Genomic DNA, 27,721 nt, shown 5'->3' with positions numbered 1-27,721 from the left:
TCAGAATAACCATCGGTTTTTTTCACTCCTGCTGCCTGTAAGCATCGAAGCCGGGAACGTAGAGTGGAAATTTGATAGCTAAAAATGAAACCAGCATGTTAAACGCAGAGCAATAACCCTTCACGTCTGCAGCTAGGCGGAGACCGTGTGTTCCTTGGAAGCTGACGTCACGTTTGTACCCTGCCTTACAGCCTGTGGTTAGTGGCAAAGAGAGACGCAGGGCAACGGGTGTGCCTCATGCACGAAGTTCCTGGCACAGCTTACTCCATTCTTATCGATTCGGGGTTGTGTGTTTTGGTGTTTTTTTTTAGTAGTAGTAGTAGTGTTTTTATCCCCCCCATGCACTGCACCCCTGCTCTCTTTGGAATGCTTGAGGTCACAGGAGTTATGAACTGCCCAGAAGCCCGCGCTTTCTTCACAGCCCAGCGCGCCCAGCCCTACCTGACGCCTCCTTCCGCCAGGCGCGCGCGCGAGCTTCCCCGCTGCCAGGGCTCCCCAGCCGCGCGCGCCGCTTCCCCCGCAGATTGGCGACGAGGCTAAGGAGAAACCCAGTGGGGTACTGGGTCTCAAAGGAGCAACGGGGAATATCCGAGCCCGGGATCAATGCTTAAGCACTTGTGAAGCAAAAAAGTCACTGATACTAATTAAAAAAAAATTATCTCTGTGATACAAAAAGCAAAATCCCACCGGCCACAGCAGGGCTCAGGAATCGTTATGGCGACGTCATGAAAAAGAGTCTTATTTTCCGAAAGCCATGAGACACAAAGCGCTTCCCGACGCCGCGGGGGTCGCTGGGCGGGAATGGAATGCGCACGCGAGCCAGCTGTCGCGCTCTGGCGGTAACTTTGGGCTTTCCCTGCTGCGAGCCAGCAAGGCCCTTGGAGAGGGGGGAAGTGGGACAGGGACACTGACTCACCGGTGGTGACACAGCAGCCGGGGCTCCTAAAGAAGACACTCCTTGAAACCCAATCCATCCCCTGCCCCCTCTAGAGCTATTGCTGCAGCCTGGCTCCTTTTGCCTCCCTGGTATTTGGGGGGGGGGGGGGGGCGGGGAACCTCAGACTGTGCAGGTATAGCCCTTGTTCAGGAATGCAGTGACTGCTCTTATGAAGCATTGTGAACGCCTACAAACCACAGGTGTGGTGCTGGCATGAATGGAAACTATGTAACCGGAACCTTATTGGCACTTCTTTAGAAAGTATTACCCAATTTGAACATTACTATATGTGCCTATCTGTAAACCGTTGTGATGGTGTATGACTAAACGACGGTATAGAAAAGATTTTTAAATAAATAAATATGGATCGCTCGTGCAGTGGGCACTATTAGACAGCTTATAAATCACGTTAAATTACATGCATAGGGCAGTGCGTCTTAAGGCTGCAATTTATGAACGGTGCAGTGGGAATCTCTGCCAGTTTCCACCCTGAAAGTGCATGCCGCCTATTTCAGTATGCGCGCACACACTTTTTTTTTTTTTTTTTTTAATGCAGGGTGCCGCCTGCTTTCTATACCTGTTTTATAAAATACGTGCTCCTATTTTACGTGAGAAATAATTGCCACCTGTGGGCATACTTATGGCAGTTTATGCATGGAGGTAAATACGCGTGTACTCTGCTTATGAGAATGCCTGTGCATGGACTCTAATCATCTGTTCAACCAGACCCTCCACCATTCAACCCAGATCTCCCACCCAAAAACCACAGACAAAAGACAAACGCAGATTAATTTCCGCAAGTCGGTTGGGTGCATCTAAGTATTTTTTTGTTGTTGCTGGGTTTTTTTGGTAAAGTATGCATATACACAGTTTCCAAAATAACTTGTGTGTGAACTTCCAATCCCTGCCATAAAATACTCCTAAACCTCCCTCCCGCCCCATTATTTTTCACTGAGATTTACATGCAACGCTTCTAGTATGTCAGACTTCTATAAAACATTACTTCTGCGCATACATGCTCCTTATGTGCTGAGGCCCACTGCCGTGTAACTACTTCCATTATGGATGGCCTATAAGTTATAAAAGAAAAAGATTGAGCCATTTCAGAGGGATTGAAAGGGTCTGGGGTAGCTGGGGAGAATACAGGCTATCAGAACGGGGGCGGCTGGAGGCCTAGCTGTGAACTGGGCAAACTGGTGGATGAATTGGTAAACTGGTAATGGTTGCGGCGCACACCCCTTTTAAAATTCCGACTTAACCTGGCCACGCACCCCAAATTTTATTTTAGAACATGCGTGCAAGTTATAAAACAATGGTAAAAGCTTCTAGCTACTATGATCCAGCTTCTGAAGGGCAGCTTGGTTCCCCAATAACTCCAGCATCACATAGATTTGCGTTCTGACTGTGAATGACTTATTTTTTTTTTTATAATAAGTTACATAGTCTCTCTGATAACCGGTTACAGATAAGCTACTAATAGACTGAAAACCTCTTGAGATTTTTTTCCCCGCGTGCAGTATGGGAATATGAGGGAATGGAAGCAGATGGGCTACACATGCGTAAGGCAAATGAGAATGGGAGGCTTTCTATAGTTCACAGAAAATAACTACTTGGTCCGTATCCTAGCTAAGGTGGACAATAGAATGAATTAGTGGATGGCTCTGTCTGGCAAGCTGCCAGGACAGTGATAACCAGAAGTTCTTAGCTGGGTCTGTCTGGCAGACTGCACAGGGGACCTACCTACATCAAGCCCAGTATCCTGTTTCCAACAGTGGCCAATCCAAGTCACAAGTACCTCAACCTACTATTGCTTATTAATTACCGTCATAGCAGTTTATGGATTTATCCTCTAGGAACTCATCCAAACCTTTCTTAAACCCAGTTACAGTAAGCGCTGTAACCACATCCTGTGGCTGAATGCCTGGATAGCCCACAGACTACTATTGGTAGCACTCAGATTTGTTTCATAGCCATGTGGTTAGACAAAAGGGTGGGGTGGGGGTCGACCTGGGGTTAAATTGAGGGATCTTGAATGCTCATCTGCTCAAGCAAATGAAGTGCAAATGAGAGAGATGATGATAATGTCCGGAAAGAGGAGGAATGACTTACAAGTGTCCACACTCTGTGACTGGCGCCCGGAGCATATCCCTGGCAGTGTGGAGCAGTATAGCTGAACTGGCTGGATAGGCCGGATGCTATTTTTCTACTGCCATCTACTGTTACGTTACTATATACAAGAATATTGGGGGATAATTTTCAGAGCGATTTTACATGCATCAAACGGCTTTCAGTAACCTGCCTAGAAAGGTAGATAGTGCGGGTTATACATTTTTTTAAACAAAATATAGTGAATAGGTCGGAACATATGCATGCAAGTTGGTACATCTAAAGTTACAGCTGTAGTTTATGAACTGTGCAGTGGGAGCTGCACAGTTGATAAAATGCCATGTATCTCTACCTTAGACGTAAGCATGTGTGTTTCAGGATGCATGTACATTAGTAATGCAGGAACCCAGGTAATTTCTCTGCCCATTTTGTAAAATTCTTTTTTTATAATTTTATATTTTTATTAGCTTTCCATGAAATTACAATAAAAAACAAGGAATATGATTTATAAAACCAAATTAAAAAAAAAACTATTATACATAAAGAATCCAATACAAATCATCCAACCCACATTTCCAAAGGGGGGAATCATAACTAAGCAATTCTAACTATAAATTATTAAAGGTAAACATTTCCATAAGAGCTGAAGCCCAAAATGTACTTAATTTCAGTAACTCCATCACAGCTAATTAAGGCAAACACCAGTTCTGCATTGTTATTTGAAATAAATGTCTCCAAGTGTAAGGGATCCACGAAATACAAATGTGTTATTTTGATAAGAAATTAAACATTTACATGGAAATTTTAAGAAGAATGTGGCTCCTAAAGCCACTACCTTATTCTTAAGCGAGAGGAAATGCTTCCTACGGGCCTGGGGAGCTTCGCCTTCGTCGGCCCGCACCGGGGGACGCGGCCATATTATAACATGCGCGTTTTATGCGCGCACGTTATAAAATAGCCTGACCGCTCACGCGGTGCCCACAATTTTAAGTGGACGCGCGCCTATGCGTGCAAATACCGCTTCTACCAAATAAGTGTGTGTGTGTGGGGGGGGTCTTACAAGCCACATGCGCCGACTCCATTAACCGTTTTCCCAATCCGTTCCCAGTTCACCCAGGTAAGGAATACCAAACCCTCCTGGTTTAATAGCCTCCCTTCTCCCCTGTTAAACCCGACCCTTAAAACCCCGCTGATCTGGCTAGATGTTTTATGATTTGCACGTTCTCCATAGCAGAAGTAAAGTTACGCAGCAGGAGACCCCGGCATACGCTAGTGCGCTTAAGTATTTACGCGCTGATTTCAGTCAAAATTCAGGAACGCCCGTGCCCTGCCGAGATCACACCCATGTCTCACTCGTTTTTTTGGAACTCTTTATTTGTGCACACAGTGGGACTTGCACGTGTACACGGGCAGCTTTTAAATTCTGCTCGGCTTGGGAGATAGGCACCCAAGTCGGCATCGGCCCGACTTGGGTGCCTATCTCCTGGTTTTTAAAATTCTCCGGGCTTTTAAAATTCACCTTTTAAAGTAATTATAGGGTAGTTTTATTCATGCTTGACTCCTTCCTGGTTGATTCAGCACCTCGGGGCCTTAAGTCCCTAAAGATTTTTTTGCCGTAGTCTTAAGATGTTCAAAAATCATTTATTTGGAATCGGGGCCCTAAGTGGTTAAACTTTCTCGAGGCCTAAACGGAAAAGCATTCACCTTAAATTCCCAGGATCACACCCCACTGTTTTGCAAGGGAGGGTAGCTGTGGGGAAACCCCCTTTTTGGATAGCTGGACCCAGTGAATCACGCCTGGCTGCAGGCATTCTGGAGACTGAGGGAGTTTCGGTGGAAATTCTGCTGGACGGAGATAGAAAATCCCCCGCCACACTGGCCCTGGAATAGAACCGGATTGCTTGATGTGGATTACATTGCCAACCAGTAAATCCCTTCCTGCAATCTGTCGCTGAGGAAAGTATTTTGCTGCAGGTTGCTAGCCGAGTCTGGTTAAGCAATCTCGCTGGCATCTCATGTACATAAATTGTTGTCACTTGAGTCTTTCTCCATGCCGGAGATTTTTTTTTTTTTTTTTGACAGCTTGGGTTTGTTACTGCAGTATTTCAGGGAGGATGCAGCAATCCTCTGCCGCCTCCTCTTCCTTAATGTCCGGTTTTTTTGTTTTTTTTTAATCTTGATAGGCTCTTGCTTCCAAGACAGTCACAAAGCGATGGTATTAGGATAGAGCAACCTAGGCACAATTACACCCCATGCACAATTAGAATAAATACAGCAATAATCCTCACCCCCCCCCCCCTCTATCCCAACATCTCCTAAAATAGTTTCCATAGCAGAAAGACATCGCCAAAGCAGCATAAAAAGAGATACAAAACATAAAGTTAAAAAAAAAACAAACCCTAAAAGATAATCACAAAATGGGTAGAAAAAACTGAGCACCTCATGCATATTTCTTTCTGCCCCTTTATACAAGAGCATGGACCATTAAAAAAAAACAAAAAAAAAAAAACCTTTCCTTTATGCTAGTAAAAAAAAAAGTGTTTTGTTTTGTGTTTAAATTCTGGGTCTAATTTACTCGAATGCCTGTGTGGCTTTCACTACTTTTTAAACATTTTTTTGGGGCAACACTGGAGAGTTTACTTCCAGTCTGTCTTCAAGCAGGAGGCCATTCCTGGGGGGGGGGGGGGGTGTTTGGCACAAAACATCTCGGCCTTGCCTGTGAAACGGATGGGGGAGCCCGGCAGATCCGACAAGAGCTTGCTTACTTACTTACTTACTTATTTATTTATTTAGGGTTTTTATATACCGACTTTCTCGATTATTTATATATATATATATTTATATATATATATATATATATATATCAAATCAAGTCGGTTTCCATATAACACAACTGTCGCCGGGGGCGTTACATTGAACAATAAACATAGTATTGAACAGAGAACGTGTATCGTTACATTAAACAGTCAACAGAATATTGAACAAAGCTTAATATTCTGGGAAGCGCGCCCGGTGCAGGAAGTCAGGCTAAAGAACCAGGAGGTAGCTGAGTGAACACTTTTATATTTATTTATTTATTGTAAAAAGTTACTAACTCCATTGTAAAAAGTTACTCATCTCCATTATAAGAAGCTACTAAGCTCATTGTGCAATGTATAATGATACATAATGTTACAAACCTCCACAAGCTCGTAAAATCACAAGGTAAATCAGGAAATCTACATCGATAGACCCCTCTGCTACTCTGTAAACCGGTGTGATATGTACGATGAACATCGGTATAGAAAAACAAATTAATGAATGGGGTTTTAGACTTCTTCCAAACTTTTTTTTTGTTTTGTTCTTTTTTTTTTTTTTTGGTTCTTTTTTTTTTTTCTTTGTCTCACAAGCCAGTGAAAGAAAAAAACACTTAATCCCCATGACCCAAACATCTGACTTGTTAATAAAATAAGGATATAAGGCAATAACTGCTAGCAATAACCATTGCATGTCAAGAAACATATACAATTTAAATACTGATGTACACAATATGAAAGAAATATGGTTAAAAAAAAAAAGGAACAGGTGGTTTCACATGCGGGTTAATGTGACAGGTGGGCCTGCCTGTTTCTGATCTCATTCCAATCTAGATCAAATGATGACAGTGCTTCTCTGCTGTCAGGTCTCCTGTCACTTTCTCCCTCTCTCTTTAATTGCTCCCAGTGTTCACCCACTCTCCCCCCCCCCCCCTTGCTCACTGTGGTTGCCCCCCAAGGCCCCATTACTCACTCTGACGCTCCCGCCATCTCACAGCTTAGTATTGTCACTTTCAGCCACATGGCCTCTCTGCGATCATCGTGACACCAATGGGTACTGCGTGGCTGGTCTCGAGAGCCGCGAGCTGCTGTCAGCCATCAGCACAATGCTGCTGCATACACAGGGCCTCTTCGCTCTCCCACAGAAAAGCCAGAATGGGTGTGAGAATGGGACAGCAACATGATTTGCTGGCATGCTGTGACCCACTGTTTCAAAACAATTGGTTTGCCAAATGAATGCTCTCAACCACCATAAGACAGTGGAGAGGAGAATGTAGTAGTCATTTTTCAGAAGAACAATGTGAAAATTAGAGCTGTGGCTCAAGATTCAGCCCTGGAACAGGAATTAAATAGCCTGGGTTTAGATAGAGACTGCACTGTGTTGTAGTAATTTATCTGCATTTTACCACCAGAATTTGAGTTGCACATATAGTCCAAGCACATGCTGAGCTAACGCTAGCTCAACCTAGAGATATGGCACTGCACAGCCCAAACCTGCAGTGAATCATTTTTCTCCCATCAGAGTCTGCATGCAGCATGGGCTGTATATAGCTGTCCAAATTATTGTTGAAGATTATAAGCATATTGCCGGTAGGGGTGAATATATCTTGGCAAATGAGCGTAAGGTTTGTACCGTATATTCTGGGTAATGGGCTTGATACAAGATATAGTCGGATCACAGGAAGGCAGTAATAATTCAGACAGCAGTCAGGATGCACCAGGCAAGGTCTGTCATTCTGCTTAGATGATCAAGTACAATGGATTATTGGAAATATTTATCTAAGTCAGCAGTCAGACTGGCAGAGCATCGCAAGGTATTTTACCAGGCAGTTAGTGATTATAAGACTGTTTGTAGTGGGGGGGTTCTTTGCATATTCAGATTTTTGAAACTGAGATATTTTTCTGTTTTAACTTGATGCATTTTGTTTTCTTGGGAGCCACCCAAATTATAAAAATAAAAAAATTGAAGTGAATTTTCATTTTTTTTTTGTTTTGTTTTGTTTATTTCTTTTTAACCTATTGACAAAGAAAAAAAATTCCCTGTAATGTGGGATGGGCGGGGAAGGCCCATCACAGACCTGCATTTGCCGAGAGCGGCACTTCAGCTGCACGGTGCTCTGACTGCTCCCTGTCTGTCTCTCTGCCTCTGCTAGGACCCAGACCAGCGGAACGAGGACGGCAACCTCCTGTTGCACCTGCAGCGGCTGGAGAACTCCCTGAGCATTGTGGCCGAGAAGCCCGACGGGAGCCAGCTCTTCGCGCACCTGGGCCGCATGGCTCTGGAGTTCAATCGCCTGGCTTCTAAGGTGCACAAGAACGAGCAGAGGACCTCCATCCTGCAGGTAGAGGGGCAGACACGTGCTTCGGAAAGAGGAGGGGAGAGGGTCCACGCTCTGAGCGCCGCTGGGTTTTTGTTTGGCCTTGTCGGTCTTATCGGGATGATCTGGATGCTCGTGAAAACGGGGGGACTCTGTGTCGGTTGACTTGAACACCTTCTGTTACCTTAAAACAGCAATGTCAAGTCTTTCTCAGATCTGCTCTCTATACCACTACTATTAAATAGATATATAGCGCTACAAGATGTATGCAGTGCTGTACGTGTACACACAGAAAAGATGGTCCTTGTTCCATGTAGCTTACAGTCTAGTCTACAGACATTATGCTCAGATATTTTGTGTACATTACACAACTACACTTTAAACTATCTTGACTTATTGACTTCCTCCTGTGCCTTGCTGTTTCTGGCACTGCCTTGAGGCTGAAATATCATTTTTGTTTGAGGAAATTTCTTTCCACTGTATGTAATAGCTTCGACTTCCCTTTCCTCGCCTTTTCTGTCTTTTATAAATATAAATTTGGGTTGTGCTGTGTGTGTTCATTTATTTGGGGGTTGTTTTGTTTTTTGTTGTTTAGACACTGTGTGAGCAGCTGCGTAAAGAAAACGAGGACCTGAGAAGGAAACTGGAGCAGGATCTGGAGCAGAGGAACCTGGCAAACGAGAAACTGAGGTAAAGACGAGGGGGCAGGCAGCGACTTCCCGAGCATGCGCGCGTGACACCGGGCGACGGGGAGGATCCATTTACAGGGGTAAATGGCACTTTACGTCCGTATATTGATGGTCTGAAACTTTGCCGGCCCTCGATGAGGCTAATAGTATGGCAACCCGCACGCTTTCATCTGCAGCGAGAGGAGACGTTTCCGGGGACATTTGGATCGGGGGAGGAAAATAATGCCCTCACGGGGTGGATTTTCAAAGGAGTTACAAATGGAAAGGTAACATACCCTGCTGGCAATTTTCGAAAGCCATAAACACGCGAGAAGTGCACTTACGCAGGTAAATACTATAGGCAATTCAATGGCAATATATTGTAGCAATTTTCAAAAGTCTACTTGCATGGGTAAAGTGCATTTGCATGTGTAAAATCCAGTTTTAAGTGTGTAAATGCTTTTGAAAATTAGCCCATAGATTGCATATTCAACTCCACGCACATGACATCTCCCCCCCCCCCCCCCTCCCCTGTAGTAAATCTAAAGTCAAAGTAGATGTATATTTTTGCTTTCAAAATTGGGGCAAAGCTTGCAGGTGGAAAATATTTGCAGACTTTGTCCCAATGCAGAGGACTGGAAAATGTCCTCCCCTCCACTCAACAACAACAATTCTATTAATTACAACTAGGGAGGATCAGACAGACCAGCAACGCCACCTAGTGGTCAGGACCACAAAGCTGCAAACTATCCATGCACCACTCTCGAGCACACTGGTTTAACCCATGGTTAGCCGCACGTTTGCTATAAGGGGATTAGCGCATCTCAAACGCGTATCCAAACACCCCCCCCCCCCCCCCCATTGCGAAACTATTTACGCTCATCACTTGTAAATTCATGTTGATGAGGCTGCTATTCTCCCCTGATGCAAAAAAAAAAAATGTGCACCCGATGCGCACTTTATTATTTTCCAAAACGCTTGCCCCAGAGCAGGCGATATTAAGTTGGAGGAACAAAAAGCAGGAGAACGTTTAAAAAAAAAAAAAAAAATTGTGCTGGCGGTCAGGTTAGGAAAAGAGACTCTCAATTAATGAGTGTCTGTTTCCCTAACTCGCTGACAGCCACCTCTCCCGGGCGCCCGCTGCCGAGGAGGCGCTAGGGGTGCACAATTTCCCCTAGCGCCTCCTTTCCTCCTTTTTACCGCAGCAGCTGATTTTTTTTTTTTTTTTTTTTTTTTTTTTATGCTAAATCTGGCGCCCTGGAGTGGTCGATCAGCACGCGTTAGGAGAGCGGACGCTCATAATTGAGCGCCCGTTTTTCCGCGCTCCCAGTACTGCATCTGCCTGTCTTTAGGCTAAACTTTCAACCAGTCCTCGTTGGCGCAAAGTAGGAGGGCTGCTCTTAGCCTGCGTACTTTATGTAAATTTTCAATAAGAGAGATCTCCCTCTTGGCAAATGAGCGTAAGGTTCGTACGATAAAAACGGCCGCGTACCGTGCTCCTGCATATTTTTGTTTTTCCCCCCTTTGGGCTTATTTTGGTGCGCCCACTTTTGAACATGATGCCGACACACACCTTGTTTACTCCCCTGACCTAAACGTGCCCCCGAATGCCTCTTTTTAACTCTGACTGTCCATGAGCTCCGTGGATCAGTCCACGTCCTTTCAGCCTGCTTAAGGGCGAGCAGTTTTCACAGCCCCCTCTCGCCTGGGAAGAGATCGGTCTATTTACCCAGGCAGAGGGCTTTCAAAATTTGCTCGGTGTATCACTGCCTCGAATTGTCTCCTCATTTACGATTGTAAGCTCTGTGGGGTAGGGTCGGGTCATGGTCCTCATGTCCATGACTTTTGTACAGTGCTCTGCAGGGATTGTGAACCAAAATTTTAGGTTTTCTGATGGTTCTGTTGATTTTTCCACTGTGCATCTTACTTCTTTGTTTTTCTTTTTTGGTTTTTTTTTTGTGGTGGTGTTTCCTCACGTGGAGATATGAGAGCCTGGAACTGAGGAGGATGCTTGCGATGAGTGGGAAGGAGGGCGTGGCCAGTGTCCATCATGTGCCGGGGAAAGACGAGATGGTGACGGTGGAAAGAGCAAGACACCAAGAGGTGCACCCTATGAATCTCTTTCCTGCCCACCCTTCCTCCCCCCCCCCCCCCCCCCGGAGACGGTCCGAGAATTGACTTACACTGCATAATGAGGCTGTCAGACTCTTTTCCCCCCCCCCCCCTCCACAATGGGCCTGCGGAGTTTCCCTTTTTGAAAATCTGGCTGCGGGCTGGTGTCATGGGGTAAAGCAGGCATGGGGATTGCATCACTGGACCTTCCTCCCCCAGCACCCACCCTGCATGGGAGTAGGTAGGGCAATTTTCAAAGGGTTTTAATCCATAGTAAACACCTGTTTACCCATTGACATTTCTTTTTGCAAATTGCCTCCCATGTGTGCTTGCCTGCCCTTCCTCTTCCCCTTCCCCCCCCCCCCCCCTCTGCTCCTTGGGGTTCGAGAGAGATGCCCCGGATCGTTGGGGGCGTCCATCTGAATGGATGACCCACGGGCTTTGTAAAGGTTTTGGGTGCGCCGCTGCTGTGTGTGACAGAGCAGTCGTGGCAACTGGATCAGTGTGTGCAGGGCCCCCCCTTTTTCTCTTTTTAAAATAGCAAACAAAGGAACAGAAAATGATGGCCGCAGTGGCATTAGTTGACGGATCTTGTGTCATTGTCCTCCTTTTTTCTAAAACCCTGTTTCCTTTCCAAATCTGAGCTGCGAGAAGTGCTGGGCCGCAACTGTACAAAGTCGCTTTTCTATATACAAGGTGACTCGTGCAAGACCCTCCCGACTGCTAGAACAACATTTGGTTACTGCAGAATGACCTGGGAGATGCAGGGGAGACATTCCGGTTTATCTTTAAGGCACCTGGGATGGGGAGAGCTGCATTTCTTGCATCTCTTCCATCGGGCCATAGTGTGGCCTACTATGAACCCTACGGTGAGCAGGAACTGTATTTTCCTGTGCATCGTACATCGGTGCTAACAGAAAACTGACCCTTTGGAGCCGGACGGCTAATGATACTGCCCGGGCAGAAGGGCTTCGAGAGGGGCTCCAGCGTCACGTGACTTATAGGCTGCTACCGCTCTGATGAATTCCAGGAAACGGGCCTTTGTTTATTTTATCTGTGGGGGGGTTTTTTGTCTTTTGTTTAGAATGTGAAGTCAGTGGAGAAGCCGACATGCAAAGATGCGGGGCCAGCCGAGAAGAAGGTGAAAGCTTTGGAGCATCAGAGGAACGAGGTAGTGCCAGGCCCGTTACAATGTACAGGCAGACTAAGGTGTGCTGAGATTAGGTGGGGGAGGGGGTTACTGCATCACATCCCCTGCTGGTGAACCCTCACATTCACGTTAGATGGCAAATGAAATGAGGTTGGTCTAGGCCTAATCCCCCATCTTCCTGCTTCCACATCTAGAGTGGATGTTCTGCCCTTCTAGCTGCAGTCTCCTCTCTGGCAGTGCCAGGGGATAGGGAGCTTTCACCTATGCAAAGTCCCTATGCGTCCTGCATGTGAATCCCCCTTCTGAGGCAGGGAGTGCTATAGGGGGGGAGTCTCCTTTCTGTGAGGGGATGCTGGATGTCACGATTCTCCTTTCCTCCTAGCTGCTAGAGGTGAATAAGCAGTGGGACCAGCATTTCCGCTCGATGAAACAGCAGTACGAGCAGAAGGTAAGGCTCGGCTCTCCGGCGCTGGCAGTTCTGGGGAGCAGGTTAACAGGGGCGGGGAACGCGTTCGTCTGGATATCCTGAATCGAGCTGAAGGCGGGGGTGGGATCCGTTAATTCTAGCAAGGTGGATACCCAGGTAAATTTTACCTTGATATTCAGCAGAAGATACCCAGCTGATTTCTACCCAGGAATCGCTGAACGTCTGCGCTCGCCCAGAGAAACTCTACAGCCCCCAACTCGGGAACATGTCCATCGCTGCCTCTTTGTACCTGGACAAAATGTAGCTGAGAAGTGGGGGAGATTTAAATTTTTATTCTATTTTTGTGGGGGTAATTCCAAAAGTTACTCGGGACAATCCCCTTCTTAATATTGACCTGCACATTTTTTTAAAGTAAAAAAAAAAAAAAAAAAATCATGCAATCTAAATTTGGAAATACTGCCATGCTTCTGGAAGCCAAAATATCAAGAAACCCATATGTTAAAGAACAGAGAAATATGTGCCCATAGTAAGAGACACTAAAAAGGGTTGAACTGGCGCTTACAAATGTCAGTCTTTGACAGCTGGCACTGATGCTAATTCAGCCCCTTTTTGGGAATTGGATGTTGCATTCTTTGATTCTGGAAGGGTTTTACGGGCTTGGTAAATTCAGTGGTTTTCCGCCAGGGATTTGAAGTTCTGTGCAGCGGTATCATAAGAGGTTCGGATACAGCCATGGGAGGAGGGAAGAGGGAGGCGGGGAATGGATTGGGACCATCTTAAAAAAAAAACCAAAAAAAAACCAAATCCTACCATTGCAGCTGGGAATGGGAGAGGAGGGGGCTGCAGGAGACGACAGAAGACCCCCCGCCTGCTCGGCGACATTCCCATTTTTAAGCAGGGCCTTTCTCGAGTTTTAATTCTATGGAAGCCGCCTCACGTGACTTGCACGATTTTTATCCTCTCCTGCTCCTCCAGATAACCACCCTGCGAAAGAAGCTGGCGGACTCTCAGAAAGCGGTGGCTGAGCTGGAAGCGGAGCGCGAGCAGAAACAGAGAGATTTTGACCGCAAACTTCTGTTGGCCAAGTCCAAGATAGAGGCTGAAGAAGTAAGGAAGTGCGTGTGTGGGGGGGGGGGGGGGGGGCGGGGGGCAATGCCTGGTGCTGTCTAAAGGGGGGAGGGAGATGAAGCAAGTGGTTTTATGATTCGTTAAGACACCTGAAAGCAGCAGTATTCCAGGGTGGGGGCAGAGGGTCAGTGCTCCCTGGCCTTTATCAGGACAGATCCTCCTGGAGGGCCGGAGCTTATGGCGGCAAAAACAGGAATCGGGTTGGATTCCTGCGTGTTTGCTGACATGCAAGCTTCCTGCTGACCATGAAAAACAGAACAAAAGGTCATCTGTTTTGGGAGAGGGGAGGCTTCCAAAGCACGGTTTCAGGGATTTCTGTAGGACATTTGGATCTTCTTGTCCTTTCACCGCCTCGAGTTGAGAAGTGCAGTGCAAGCGAGAGGCTTCCTGAGTTGATAGTGGGGTGTTAGCATTCTTTAGACCAGGGAAATAAAAGGTCAGTAAACAAAAAAAAACAAATAGCATATTGGATAACCCTTCTTTACTAGCTTTCAGGAGTTAGGCCCCCAGCATCAGGACAAAACAAACTGAGCAGCTCAAAGCAAATGAGAACGTTGCCTGCCAGTCCGTGAGAATCACAGATTACATTAGGATGATCATTCTGCTCTGTTAGCAGAATGATCAGAAGGAAACAGCGGGCCAGCAGAATTGCATCTGGTAGTGAGAATTTAAAAAAAAAAAAGAAATCACAAGTTTTGAAGTCCTCTTGCGTTAGTTTTGTTTGATCCTTTTAGGTAAGGAAAAGTAAACTTTTTAAACAGCCCGCATCGTACGCGCAGACTTTACCGCATATTTTGAAAGCGAGCTTATGCGCCTTTGTTCGCTTTGAAAGTGGCCAGGACAATTGGCAGGGTACGTGCGCGGGCATTCGCTGGCCAAAGGTTGCGCCGTCTTTTTGGAAGGCGGTCCTTGCCAGCGTACGCTCGCGCGCACGTCCTTTCTAAAATCAAAAAAGCATGTACGTAGGTGCTGACTCCATTTGAAATGGCTTTGGAGGGAGCCGCTCCACAGGCGTTCCTTCAGTGCCCGCAGAAGAAGGCAGCTTGCCAATGGGTCTTGACGCCTTCCGGACACGGGAAGTTCATTTGGCAGGTACCGAGGAAGGACTTTTTGATTTTTGCCTGGAGGTGTGGCCGTGCCAGTGGCGGCCTTGACCCCTGCTGTCTCCTTTGTCCTGCCAGCCAAACCCACGGTGCTAACTCTTTTTTTTTTTTTTTTTTTTAATTTATTCTTTATTAAGAATTTTTGTATACATTTTCCATAATCTCAAAATAAAAAGGCAATCTTGTTATACAACATCCAATACAATATTTCTATATTAATTTCTAACAAGAAAATATAAGGGGGGAGTAAAACTATAATTAATATAAACAAAACAATAATTCTGAAAGGCTTGAGGCGTCAATGGAATTATTTTAGGCCTTAATAAGATGTTACTATACTCTCTCTGTCTCAGATTTATCAGCTAGGAATGTCTCTAAGTGTGTGGGGTCAGAGAAAATAAACTTATTTCCCTGAAAAGTTATATAACATCTTGAAGGAAATTTTAAATAAAATGTAGCCCCAATCGCTAGGACCTTACTTTTCAGGGAAAGAAACTGTCTTCGTCGTGCCTGAGTAGGCCTCGAGACATCTGGAAACAGATATACTCTTTGCCCACAAAAGGCACATTCCTTATTCCTAAAGAACTTCTCTAATACTTGATCCTTCTCTCTCTCAAGAGAGAAAGAAACAAATAATGTCGCTCGTTTATTAATAATATCCAAGGATTCCTCTAGAAAAGAGGAAATTCCTGGACTTTTCTCTAGTTCTCCGGCAATAGGATTTCTAGTCTGGTTAGGAAAATAAAAAATCTTAGATATAATTGGAATTTTATCTGTCTCATAGGCGAGATTTTCCATTAGAAACTTCTTAAGCATCTCATATGGTGAAAGTAGTCTCGTTATTGGGAAATTGACTATACGTAAGTTTTTAATACGTAACATATTTTCTATGTTTTCAATTTCTGAATGCAGTGATAAACTATCTGCAATATGCATACTTTCAGCATTTTGAATATTTTGCACCTTATTAGACATAGTTTTTACAACCGATTCCAATTCAAACAACTTCTTTCCTTGTTCATCAATTGAGGACTTATTCGCATTTACTAATAACGTAAGAGATTCATTCACATTTGAGACATTAGAGTCTAGTCTGACTAACATCCTCCACAAGTCTCTCAGCGTAATATCTGAAGGCTCCTTAGGGCTCAGCAGAATCTTACATGGAGCTCCGATTGTAGGTCTATCTACAGTCCTTTGAGATGTTCCCTGCAAAGGGCTTTCTGGAAGGAGAATTTTCTTCTTCCCTACTCGCACCAATTTGACTGTCCTCGGTAAGGCCTTCCACTTTCGAAGTTCCTGAGGGTTGTGGAGGTGTAATTGGGCCATTGCCTGGACTTAGTGACACTTCAGAAGTGACACTCTCACTGTCCATCTGTGGCACTTTCCTATTGACATGGGCATCCATAGGCCCAACTACATTTTGGGCCGGAGAGGAGGTGTAGACTCTAGCTTTACGCTTTTTCCCCATAAAATTCAAATAATTGAATTTACCTGTTCGGCAGAGTCAATCGGTTAACCTCAAACACTCAAGAGTGGCCCGTAGCTTAGAAAGCGTTCGAAGGCGGTCAAAGCCGGTCAAAGCCGCGCGCGCCGCTCTATCGCGGGCTTTTGAGGTTCCCGCGGTCCTGCAGGGATGACGTCAGCCAATCGGTCGCGCTCAATCGCAGGTGGTCTCCTCTCTCCGATTTGGCAGCAGGCAAGGCTTTCGGGTTCCTCTCACCTCTCTCTCGCTCCCCAAACGAACCTCTCAATCGCGGGCTTTTGAAGTTCCCGCGGTCCTGCAGGGATGACGTCAGCCAATCGGTCGCGCTCAATCGCAGGTGGTCTCCTCTCTCCGATTTGGCAGCAGGCAAGGCTTTCGGGTTCCTCTCACCTCTCTCTCGCTCCCCCCCCATGGTGCTAACTCTTGAGGCTCCCTGGGGCCTGATGGCCAATTTTGCAGTTCCCTTCTCCACTTGTATGGGCAACTTAAAATAAATTTCTGCCAAGCTGAATGTTTTATCTCGGGACACTTTTTATCTCAATTTCAAGATCATTCAAGAAAGATTGTCACTTTGAAAGCTGATATTAGACAAGTACAGTGTTAATTATGCCTTAACTAAGGAATGTAATTGTATGTCAAGAAGAGTAGAATTGATCAGAAATAATGCAAACATTTACATTTTCTACATTTTCCATGTCTAGTTGGAGAGTCTTCTATTGTGACTCTGTGGCACAATTTGATGGAAATATTGGCTATTCCATTTGATAAGATCCCTCCATTTAATAAAGTTTATTTCCTGCCATCTACTTCTCGGCAGCAGGGGGATGCTCAATCTGCATTTGATTTTCAAAATCTGACATCTTTCTTCTAGGCCGATTTGTAATAAGGTGCGCTGAAGCTGCCGCGGGTTTGTGCATGCCTATATGCACGTTTTCCGTATGTAATAAGGGTTTCGTGTGTGGGAGAAAAGCATGTACAAGCGTGCTTACAGAGTGCGAGTGCATGCTAATGGCATGCATGCAGAGGTGGTGATTGTTTACAGGCAATGCAGGCAGCCGCGCTAGCAGGGAGATTGGGTTTAGTGCGGGTTTTTTAATGCAGGTTTTTAGCGCCTGGGTCAGGGCAGGAGGTAAGTGAAAGCACCGGTGTGGAGATTTTGGTTTTATTTAATGCTTTTGAGGGTCAGCCAAGTGGCAGATGGAATGGGTAGAGAGAAGGTAGCTTCTCAATAAGGCAGAATCGCCGATCTGCATTTCATGTTCTCGCCAGCAGTCAGTCCGATCATGAAGGGGTTAGGTATTGCTCTGCCCACCTTCACATTAAACTTCTGGACCACTAATTTTATTCATTTTTTTTTTTTTTTTTTAAAGAAAGGCTTTCGCCTCTAGAATCAGTCGCAGGTTTTCACACGCCAATGGGTGTCTGCGCGGGTCTGTACGCGGATGTCTGGGCGGTTTACTCCATAGAGCCGCGAGCGCGCACGATTATGGCGCTTATTGTTGGTGTGCGCGGATTGTACGTGCGTAGCTAAATCGGCGCGGATCTCAGCGTGGGTCTTGTTACATCGGCCCCTTAGAAAGTTCTTCGCAGGAGGATTTTGAGAGGTCTACTTTACTGGTTGAACAAGGCGTTGGTTTTGTAATGCGAAGTTACTTCGAAAAATCGAATGTGCTCCTTTCTTTGGACAAGCAGTCAGAATATTTCCGGCCTTGGCTAGGGTGACTCAGGAGAGAAGGAAAGGTTTCTTGGCTCTCCCACGAGAGGTCAGGACAATCTGTGCTTCCTTTGTACTGAGACACCCATGCAAACGTATTTGTTAATTATTGTGCTGACTTTTTTTTTTTTAGGTTTTTGGTTTTTTTTTTTATATGCCTGAACGACTTTGTGTTTTTTCTAGATTCTAGACAAATAAGGGGGTTTCAGAGAAGCAGGTGGCCCAAGATTAGAAGCAGATGATCTCAGGTTTAAGGCTGCTTCTGTGACCGTTTCTTTAGTCTCCTCGTATATTGCTTTCCAATCCCTCCTTAAATTGTGGTCTGTTATTGAGATCTCCGATTGCGATTTGTCCTTCACTTTGAGTTAACTAACAGTGCGAGATATATTTGCTTTACTTTTTACCTTTTGAAGATCTCTGTAAGTTACTGTGCAAAGGTGATTCTTTCTATAAGACTGAAATCAATAAATAGGTTTTTTGGGGTTTTTTTAAACTTTGTATGAGCTCCGGCTGAATACATCTATCCCGGCTTGGAGTGAATGCGTCTTCTCATGTCCTTGTCACAAATCCTTTCATTAAGATGTACAGTACAACGGCCCAGGACTGAAAACCAACTGCACTGGGAGACCGAGTGGCTCTGGGGAAACGGGCCCCAGCTTGACAGAGCCTTTTGGCTCCTGGCCCCCGGTTCAGATCTCGGCTGAAGGTGGCTATGCAGAAGCCTCTGCAGGGGTCATGGCAGAAGCGCTCGCGTGGCGGCTCCCGTCAGATTCCTGCAGATCTGTGAATGCCGCCGCACGCCTCGTCCCTAACGTATGGCAAGAGCAGGATGAGAGCGAGTGGGTATTAAACATTTCCCATCGTCTGCTCAGCACCGAGGGGCCAGAGACGCAGAACAGGCGGACATCCAAGAAACTCCTCGCAGCAGCCTGAAGATATTAACGTGCAGACACCCTCGCTCTGAAATAAACAGAGGAAATGAAATCACTGTTTCATAATCATGATAAATTTTTAGTTTTGAGAATTCATCTAAATCTAGGAAGCCAAAATGGGTCTACGAGGTTCACAAGTCGAACATTTGTTTTTTGAAAGCACACCCATTAGCAGTTAGGCCACTCGGTTAGATCCCTTGGGATGAAAGGCTCTATGTCGCTGGGTCATAGCAATGCTCCATCGATCCCAGCATCCGGTCTCTGGGTCACTTGGAAGTTCCTGATTCCCAGATGCCTGCCTGGCTAATATTCGCTGTCGGACCTGTCCTCCAGAAATTTGTCCAAACTTTTTTTTTTTTTTTTTTTAACATGGTCCCACTTCATTCCCCTGATGCAGGCAGAATGTGTTTTGTTTTTTTTTTTTTTTTTGCCCAAACACTGCAGCATCGGGAAGCCAACAGTGGTGGTAGATTGTACGAGCCACAGAAGCTTTGAAGGGGGCTGTGGCAATGATCTTGAGTTTTCTCCAGAGAACAACGGGTATTCCTTAGAAAGTCTCTGGAAGATCATTGGAGTGGGGTCTGGCATGACCCACCAACATGCCAGTTTGGTGAATATAAGGATCGCTCCTGGATTGTGGACTTGTTTGAGAACAGAGTCGTCCTTTTACAAGAAGGTTTTATGAGATCAGTGGATAGCATTACATAGCCTTGAAGAAAGGGATTGGAATATATAGTAGACTTTATGAATTTTTTTTATGATAGCATGGTCACTGATTAAGTGATATATACACAACAGTGTTTGTCAATAGACTTTTGAAGTGTTTAACAATTGTTTTGAGCAATGTTTTATATGTTAGAGGCTTTAAGTGGGGTGGGTGAGTGAGTGTGGTGTGAAGTTTGCATGGGGTTGTGTTTTTTTAAAGGGAGGGTGGTATTGAGTTTCAGATTTATAGAGCCGTAAGCAGGATTTTGTTCCTTTTTGTACCGAAAGGTAATAATTTTTTTGTATATTTTTATATATTGGGTAAAGAGTACTTAATGTAACTCTGACCACATCATCCAGCATCAAATTCCACAGCTTAATTGTGAATTGACTGAAAAAAAAATCTCTCAAATTTTTGTTTTAAATGTTAATTCTGAATCTCCTACTACAGGACCTGGGGGGAGAGCCGTCTTCACCGATCTCCTGTAGAATAGGTAGACATAGTTACCCTTCATCTGAACCCTGTGTTTCATCTCTTCAGGGAGCGAAAGAACAGTTGGTGGCTGAGGTGAATGATCTGAAACAAAAGAATAAGATTCTGCAGGACCAGCTCACCCCGGTCAGCCGGCAGCGGGAGTACCAGGAGAAGGAGATCCACAGGCTGAACAAGGTCAGGCGCTGGCACTGCATTCTGTCGCCCCCCTCCTCACTCTGGGTTCCTCAGTGGCCGAAGCAGCAGGCGATGCCTGTGCTAACCAAGGTGGCAGCTTTTTCTGGCAGCAGTCTGGCCCAATGCGTTCTCTTCAAGGTCGGCACCGGTTGAGAGCAGCAGGGAGCACATTCCTCCAGAGGAGACGCTGTAAAAGGAGAAATGACTCCTGTGCTCTTCTGCGGCAACTTGCAAGGATACGTCACTTGGGGAACCTGGAATAGGAAAGTAATTAAACATGGTTCTGTACGTAGAGGTGGTGCTGGTGTGAGATTGGAGGCTCAAACTCTCACTAGTGCAGGTTCCATTCTACCCAGGTCAACCTTACAGCCCCACCCGTTCCATGCAGGGTCAGGTGACACAGGGGTGGGGGTGGAGAATGTTAACCCTTTGGAAGACGGCCTTTTGCCATCAGTTCTCCAACAAATGAAACCTGCCTCCAAATCCCCTGCCTTCATCTGATTGTTACTCTGTAGAGTGGAGTGAGACAGCAGCTGTGCCGCAGGAGGAAAGCTGGGAGATGGAGCCGTTAGCTAAGTCCTTTTTGTGATGGTATAAGAGCTTGTGCTAGCTGAACCAGTGAGTAGGAGAGGAGAATACGGTGTTTCTTGTCCCTGCTTTCCAAACCAAGGTCACAAAAACAGAGCTATAAAAAAAAAAAAAAAAACCCCACACAAAAAATCCTCAACACAAGAGTTGCCTAACATTTAAGAGCAGAACAGGCTATGGTGCAACAGGGGGAGTTGCAGAGATCAAAGGGCTTTCCTGAACAGCATATTCAGACGTCATATGCAAACAGTTTGTCAAGATAATAGCTCTGGAAGAGAGAGTGCTCTTAGCCCTGTGGTTACTCCTTCGTGATAGCCTCTGTGTGCCTCTCTCTCTCTCTCTCTCCCTCTCCCTCTCCCTCTCCCTCTCCCTCTCCCTCTCTCTCTCTCTCAGGCAGTATTGTGCAGAAACCATCTGAAAGCTGCAGTAGTTTGATGCTTTACTCGGGTAGCATGACATCAGGGCTGTATTTAGGCAGAGGTCACGTAGGCATGTGCCCAAAAACGAACACACTCCCTGCTGTCCTGTGGTTGAAACTCCTCTGCCTATGTGCACCATAATCTTAAATACAGACCTACACAGACTTTGGATATAGATGGTCTGTCCCATACAGACAGGATTCCCATGCATACAGCCAGTGCCGCAGTAGGTCAGGCTACCTATTGGCCTTGACTTTCTGGGCAACTGTGGTTAGGCTGTAAGAGGTCCATATTCACCCACTGGCTGGATTGCAACGTTAGCCAGATAAATTTATCTGGCTGATATTCAGTAGTGCAGCCACACCACTGAATATAGCCAGCCATCTTAAAGATGGCTGGATAACTTATTCAGCTAACTCTGAATATCGGAGTTAGCCGGATAACTTAACTCCTCTCTGGAATGCCCTAAGTAATCCAGCTAAAGTTGAACTGCATAAATATCCAAAATATTCGAAAGTTGGCATTTAGCCAGCTAGCTGGTGAGCTATCCCAGCTAAATGCATCTGAATATGGACCCCATAATTGACTGTTGATCAGAGTCCCCTTATTGTGGCATGCATAGATTTATGGTATAAAATAAAGGGGTTCTGGCTGTATTTAGTATAGCTACAACAAAAGCTAAGTAGCTGCAATGATTTGATTTTAATTGTAAAAGGAAAATGTATAAAGTATCAAAAATGCAATGGACCTATGATTTATATTTAAGGCTCTAAAACAGCGGAGTATTCCTTGAAGCCAGTGGCTTTATAATTTGCCTTTGGGTATGATGGTCCTCTTATACAGCAGCTTTGTAATACAATCTGATTAGTCATATGCAAAATAGCAATTGGCTTTATATCTGATCAGGCTCTTTCCTACAGGAAGGAGATTAGATATTTCAAGTGTTACTGATATCCTGTGGTTGGGACAAGGACTGTAATACGTTTATAAAATAAAGGAGTCCATTCTTCAGCCTTCCTGTCCTGGTGCATCTGAAGACAGGGAGCCTATGTGGTCTTGAAAGCTCGTGTACATTTATTTTATTTATATCATCATCTTTTGATAATTCTTCTGTAACTCAAGCTGCAGAGACTTCGGCCTTCAACTCCAAAGCCAGTTTTCCTGCCAGAATCGAGGTCTTGCATGCAGCAGATTTGGATAAACAAATTTTACTACAGTTTATGCTCACCGGGCAGAATACAGATTTCCCTGAAAGATTAATTTTAAGGCAGCAGATTTGAATTTCTGAGGATAGTCAAATGTATTTGCAAACTACTTTTTCAAAATGCTAGTCCTTTTATTGACAGCTTCAGAAGGGGAGGGGGAGGAAAAATCTCTCTGAACAGTTCTGAGAGGTTAATGAAGGTAAAGATGTAAAAGGGCAGCCTGATGCCCGAGAAAGTCGGTGGCAGAATGGGATTTGGAACTGAATGTCGGATGCCCCCTGATCCGTTGCTCCAGTTCAGGGCTCTATTAGGTCAAACCACTCCGCCCCTCCTCCTCATTGCATGCAGGCTTGACTGCACTTGACATTATGATATCATGTGAGGAGCCAGCAATCTGCAGAGACCTGAGCTAATCGCACAACCTTTCCCCTTAAAAAAAAAAAATAATAATAATAAAAAAAAGTGATATCTAGCAGGACTGTTGTCAAAACATCCTGTGTGGCAGGCAAGCGATGACCCTTAAAGAACTGAATGAACAGCCAAATACACTCTGGTTCAGCCTGGGTGCAGAGATAGGGACAATGAGCACGCACTGCCCAAATGTGTCTGGCCATTTCCCCAACCCATTGCATACAGAGAAAGCTATATCTCAGTATATCCTTCAGAGCAGTGCTTCTCAGCCCGGTCCTCCAGGGCAGGCAAATCTATCTCGTGCATATTCATTGTGGCCATCCGGAAAACCTGTCTGGCTGGATGTGCCCCAAGGACCGGGTTGAGAAGCACTGCTTTATGGTACGAGGCTCTCAATTAGTTTTCACAGAACTTCCAGTCAGGCCCAGAGGAGCAGTGCAAGGGACAAAAAGTGGTATTTGCAGCTAAGAGAATCCTAAAACCTGTCACAGAACGTCTTCTCATCTAAGCTTTCAAGAAGGACTTTAAGTAGGTGCAGGGCCCAGAGTGAATCAGTCCAGGGCAGCCCCCCCCCTCATCTGAAATAGAGACAACTCCCCAAGCTCCCCACCTCCTCTCTATTGTCTCAGCTAATGTAGCTCCTGCCCCACCCCTGATATCTGTGTTGCGTGAGCCCCAGTGGCTCCTGACTGGCCTGCGCTCTCAGGAACAGGAAGTGATGTCGGAGGAATGGTGGGGAGGCTATTGCAGAAAGCATAGGGCCTGGGGCAGTTGACCCGATTCCCCTCCCACCTTAATGATGGCCCTGCTTTCAGATATTAGGAGGCGTGACACTTCAAGCACTCGCCGTGACTCTGTCTGTCTGTCATTTTGTCTATAGGCCCTGGAAGAGGCTTTGAATGTCCAGGCCTCTGTGTTTGGTAGCCCAGCTGAGACTGGAGCAGGCCTGAAGCGGCAGGAGTTGCTGACCCAGATGGAGCTTCTCAAGCAGCAGGTAGCACATGGCAGCGATTCATTCAGTTCCCAAAGCATGCAAAAATAAGACGACCGAGCTGAGAAACTTCCATAGTTTGTTTTTATTGAATTAAAAAAGGCATTTTTTTTTTTAACACATTCTAAAGGAAAAGAAAAAACTAACAAATTTGGATAAATAATTTTTTGAGCTGTACATGTCGGTGAACTTCTGGACAGAAGGTGTTTATTTTTTCTCACTTTTATTTGCCGAGGGGACAAGTCTTGGAGCCCGACATGGCCCAAGCTCCTGTTCCTCGCCGGCACCGGTTCCCACACGTCAGGCTTATCTCTCCCGAGACCTCTTTCCTAACTGTGATCCCTGTGCAAATAATGAAGAGGTGAAGGGGGTATGAAACAGGTTTCCCGGAAGCAGTGTTCATTACGATATGGAGGGGGTTCTGGGATTTCTGGGGCCTTTTAGACCAGCTGTATCCACATGCCAATGGTGAGGAGAAGCACTGCACCCCATATTAAATGCATCGCCAGGAGAATAAAAGAGCAAAGGTTGTGCATGAGGCTTTAAGGACAAAGTGCGTTATATACAGAGGAAAAAAACCGGGGTGTCGTAGAAAAGTTGCACGGAAAGGAACGTCGAGGTCACGTCATCCCTGCCAAATATTGGTGTAACCTGCTCTTGAAATCTCCGCTTCCCGGGAACGTGTTCCACTGCTTGATGCTCCTTGCAGCTGGAAGGTTCTTCCTGGTGTCGCGCCCAAATCCTTCCCCCCCCCCCCCCCCCCCCCCGACTCCACAGAAGCTGAGCTGAGATTCACTCTTTTTTTTTTTTTTTCTTTTCTCTATCCCTCTTTCTCCATGGCCCTCCGCCATCTCTTTCAGGTGAGGATCTTTGAAGAGGATTTTCAGCGGGAGCGAAGCGACCGAGAGCGAATGAATGAGGAGAAAGAGGAGTTGAAGCAGCAGCTTGAGAAATTCCAGTCTCAGATGTCTTTACTCAGCTCCCAGGTACGGGCAGTGGATCAAGGTCTTTCTGTGCCTAATGCCGGGCCATAGCTGAGCTCCAGGGGGTGTGCATTTGTTTTCCTCGTTGATATTCAATGTACACTAAATACAACTGAAAATTACACAAAAATAGAAAAAAAACCCTAAATGAATGGAATGTGCAAACACAATTTTCCAGCTGGCCCCCCCCCCCCCTACTGAACTCTTGGTGGAGTGAGCTGCACCCTGTATTAGAGACTGATATTTTGGGAACTCCCACGTCTTGAGCAGGAGCTCTTCTAGGATGCTGGCTGGATAGCAGTTACAGGCATATTCCAGTTTTTACTCTGCATGATTTTAGTTGTGGTATCAGCACCCAGAAAGCTGTAACAGTTGCCTATCTCATGCATATTCATTATGTGTGTGTGGGGGGTGGGGGGGGGGGGGCGGAATGGTTAGGTGTCTGCAAGGTGGGGCTGAGAACCACAGCTCTCCTGTTTCCACAGTCAGCAGCCACAGATGAATCAAAGCTTAAAAGGATGTCCGTCCGCTTATCTGCTTCCTGTTATGTTTTTTTCCCCTCACGTCCCCTCCCCACCCCCACCCCCCCTCTGCTTCTCAGCTGCGGATCTGTAAGGAGGACAACCAGAGGGACAAAGAGGAGAAGGATAAGCTGCGCAAGTTGCTGAAGCAGCACAAGCAGGTACCTGTGGTTTCAGGAGACGCTGGTGCAGGGTAGGAAAGAGATCCCATTTGGCTGAGAAACTGGGGGGGAGTTGCATAGGATGGCGAGACGTAGGCTTGCGAGGAGGCTGGTGGCCAATGATTTATCTTATCAGCTGAAGGCATTTGCGAGTTTCACGCTGACCCAAGGGTTTCAGAGAAGTGCCAGTGCAAGCACATAAGGAAGAGACCCTCAAGTGAGTTTGTTTTTTCTAGAACGTGGCTGATTTTTTTCTAGAACGTGGCTGAGGCTGCTGATCCTTGCATCAGCCTTCAAGGGTGGCGGGGGATCCAAAGCAGGAATCACATATTCCTAAAGCAGTACAACAGGGGAGAAATGTTTGTGGCCTCACATTTTGTTGTCAGGCTTGCTGACACAAAGCAGGTAATGCACCCTCTGTTTTTCTAATTGAAAATTTTAACAGGGTGACACGCAAGGCTCACACCTCCTAAAACGGAGACGTGCAAACTCGAAAACTTAAAAACCAGATTCATCAAACCATTTGCTGAACCTTTCTAAAGACAATTTTTCAAACCTGCCTCAGAGTCTTGGGGACAATCCAAGGGGATTTATTTCTTCAAATATTTTTCTTTTCAATCCTCCCCCCATATTTGATGGATTTTCCCAACCCGGAACAAAAATTCTGTCAAAGTTGAAATGAGCTGAAATCCACCTTGTTTGAGTTTGACTTTGAATTTTTCAGACCTATCTAGTCCTGAAAAAGAAGTCTATCGCCAGCCTTACCAAGCAGCCTTCCTACCTTAACTGGGGAAAGTCCCTATCATTGTGGGGAAAAAAATTATTATTTTTTTTTTAACTCAACACCATCATTGCTTGTTTATATCACACTCTTGCAGCAGAGGAGTTCAAAGTGTGTTAGCAACTTTGGCCTTTATAATAAGTATGGAGGACATCAGTAATTGAAATCCAAATACAGGTGCATGCAAAGCGTTAGGCACCCCTGGTCAACTGTATGTGTTTCAGTGAATCTCCAAGTCGGGGTTGGATTTTGCGGTGGGCGCCCTGGGCATTGCCAGATTCCCCCCATGCTGCGGCAGAAGAGAGGCCTGGGGGGGGTGGGGCGCTTTTTCACCCAGGGTGCCATTGGCCCAAAATCCGGCTCTGCTCCAAGTGAACAGAAGCCGACAGAACCTCCACAAGGGGCAAAGCTAAACACGCAGAAGTACATAGGTTGGGATAAAATATCTACCAATAGAAATATCTAAATTACTCTAAAGAGGCAGTAAAAATTCTGTCCACAAAATGTTTTGTATTTTTCCCTGAAGAAAAATATTTTTTTGGTAGGAGGGGCCTGAGCCGTTAATGTTCTTTTGTTTGTTTTTTCTTTATATGACAACAATTTTATGCAACAGGAATTTATCACAAGATGTAAGAATACAATATGGACCAAATTAAGAGGTCCGTATTCAGTCACTGGCTGGATTGCACAGTTAGTTGGATAAACTTAGCTGGCTAACTTTGGAGAGAGATTCAATGTTGCGGCCGCACTATTGAATATGTCTGGCTATCTTGATAAGTTTATCCAGCTCCCTTTTCAGACAGCCCTACAGCATGACCAGAGTTAGCCTGATATGTTATCCAGTTAACGCTGAACGTTGGAATTATCTGGGCTAACCTAACTCCTCCCAGAAATGCCCCCAGAATGTCCCTGTGTTATCTGGCTAAAAAATAACTTACATAGACAGCACACTTTTATAGGTCAGTTCAGAAGTTACCCAAAGTGTTTTTGACTATTGACCTCTGTATGCCCATGCAAACTTCACTGTGTAAAATATATGTAAGCCTTGCTGCTCTTAAGGTTGCATCCTGACACTTTGCTCCTTTTCACTCTCGCAGGTGTTAGGAGAGAGATACCCTCCTGAACCCTACCCGGTGGCGCATGGTCCTATCTGTCCTCCATATCAGTTCCCATACTCCCCACCCACTCCCCATACCGTCTACCCGGGTTTTGAAGACTGGCAGATCCGGTACCCGCCCACAGCTGTGCCAGCAGAGCATCCGCAAGTGGCAGACTTCCGACATTTCCCCCTGGTAAATAATGTCATGGGGCACGGGATCAAGGGCTGGGGGAAAAGTTCTAAGCGGTTCCAAGATGTGCTGGTCGGAAATAGTAATAATGTGTCAAAAGATCCCGTAACGCCAAGTCTCC

The 27,721-nt window shown here is 45.6% G+C and overlaps 1 protein-coding gene across 1 annotated transcript in view; it reads left to right on the top strand.

Moving 5' to 3' along the window:
- The window catches only part of TNIP1 (TNFAIP3 interacting protein 1), an 80,163-nt gene that overhangs the window by 47,707 nt on the left and 4,735 nt on the right, over nucleotides 1–27,721 (top strand). The window contains exons 6-16 of the mRNA XM_029583441.1: nucleotides 7,992–8,180; nucleotides 8,752–8,846; nucleotides 10,807–10,927; nucleotides 12,021–12,107; nucleotides 12,469–12,534; nucleotides 13,489–13,620; nucleotides 20,123–20,251; nucleotides 23,755–23,868; nucleotides 24,726–24,851; nucleotides 25,450–25,530; nucleotides 27,409–27,603. Coding sequence (XP_029439301.1) covers nucleotides 7,992–8,180; nucleotides 8,752–8,846; nucleotides 10,807–10,927; nucleotides 12,021–12,107; nucleotides 12,469–12,534; nucleotides 13,489–13,620; nucleotides 20,123–20,251; nucleotides 23,755–23,868; nucleotides 24,726–24,851; nucleotides 25,450–25,530; nucleotides 27,409–27,603 — 1,335 coding nt within the window. The remainder of the gene's footprint in view (nucleotides 1–7,991; nucleotides 8,181–8,751; nucleotides 8,847–10,806; nucleotides 10,928–12,020; nucleotides 12,108–12,468; nucleotides 12,535–13,488; nucleotides 13,621–20,122; nucleotides 20,252–23,754; nucleotides 23,869–24,725; nucleotides 24,852–25,449; nucleotides 25,531–27,408; nucleotides 27,604–27,721) is intronic.

Source organism: Rhinatrema bivittatum, chromosome 18, assembly GCF_901001135.1.
Source record: "Rhinatrema bivittatum chromosome 18, aRhiBiv1.1, whole genome shotgun sequence".
NCBI classification, from domain to species: Eukaryota; Metazoa; Chordata; class Amphibia; order Gymnophiona; family Rhinatrematidae; genus Rhinatrema; species Rhinatrema bivittatum.
This window is presented reverse-complemented; position numbering and strand designations above follow the sequence as displayed.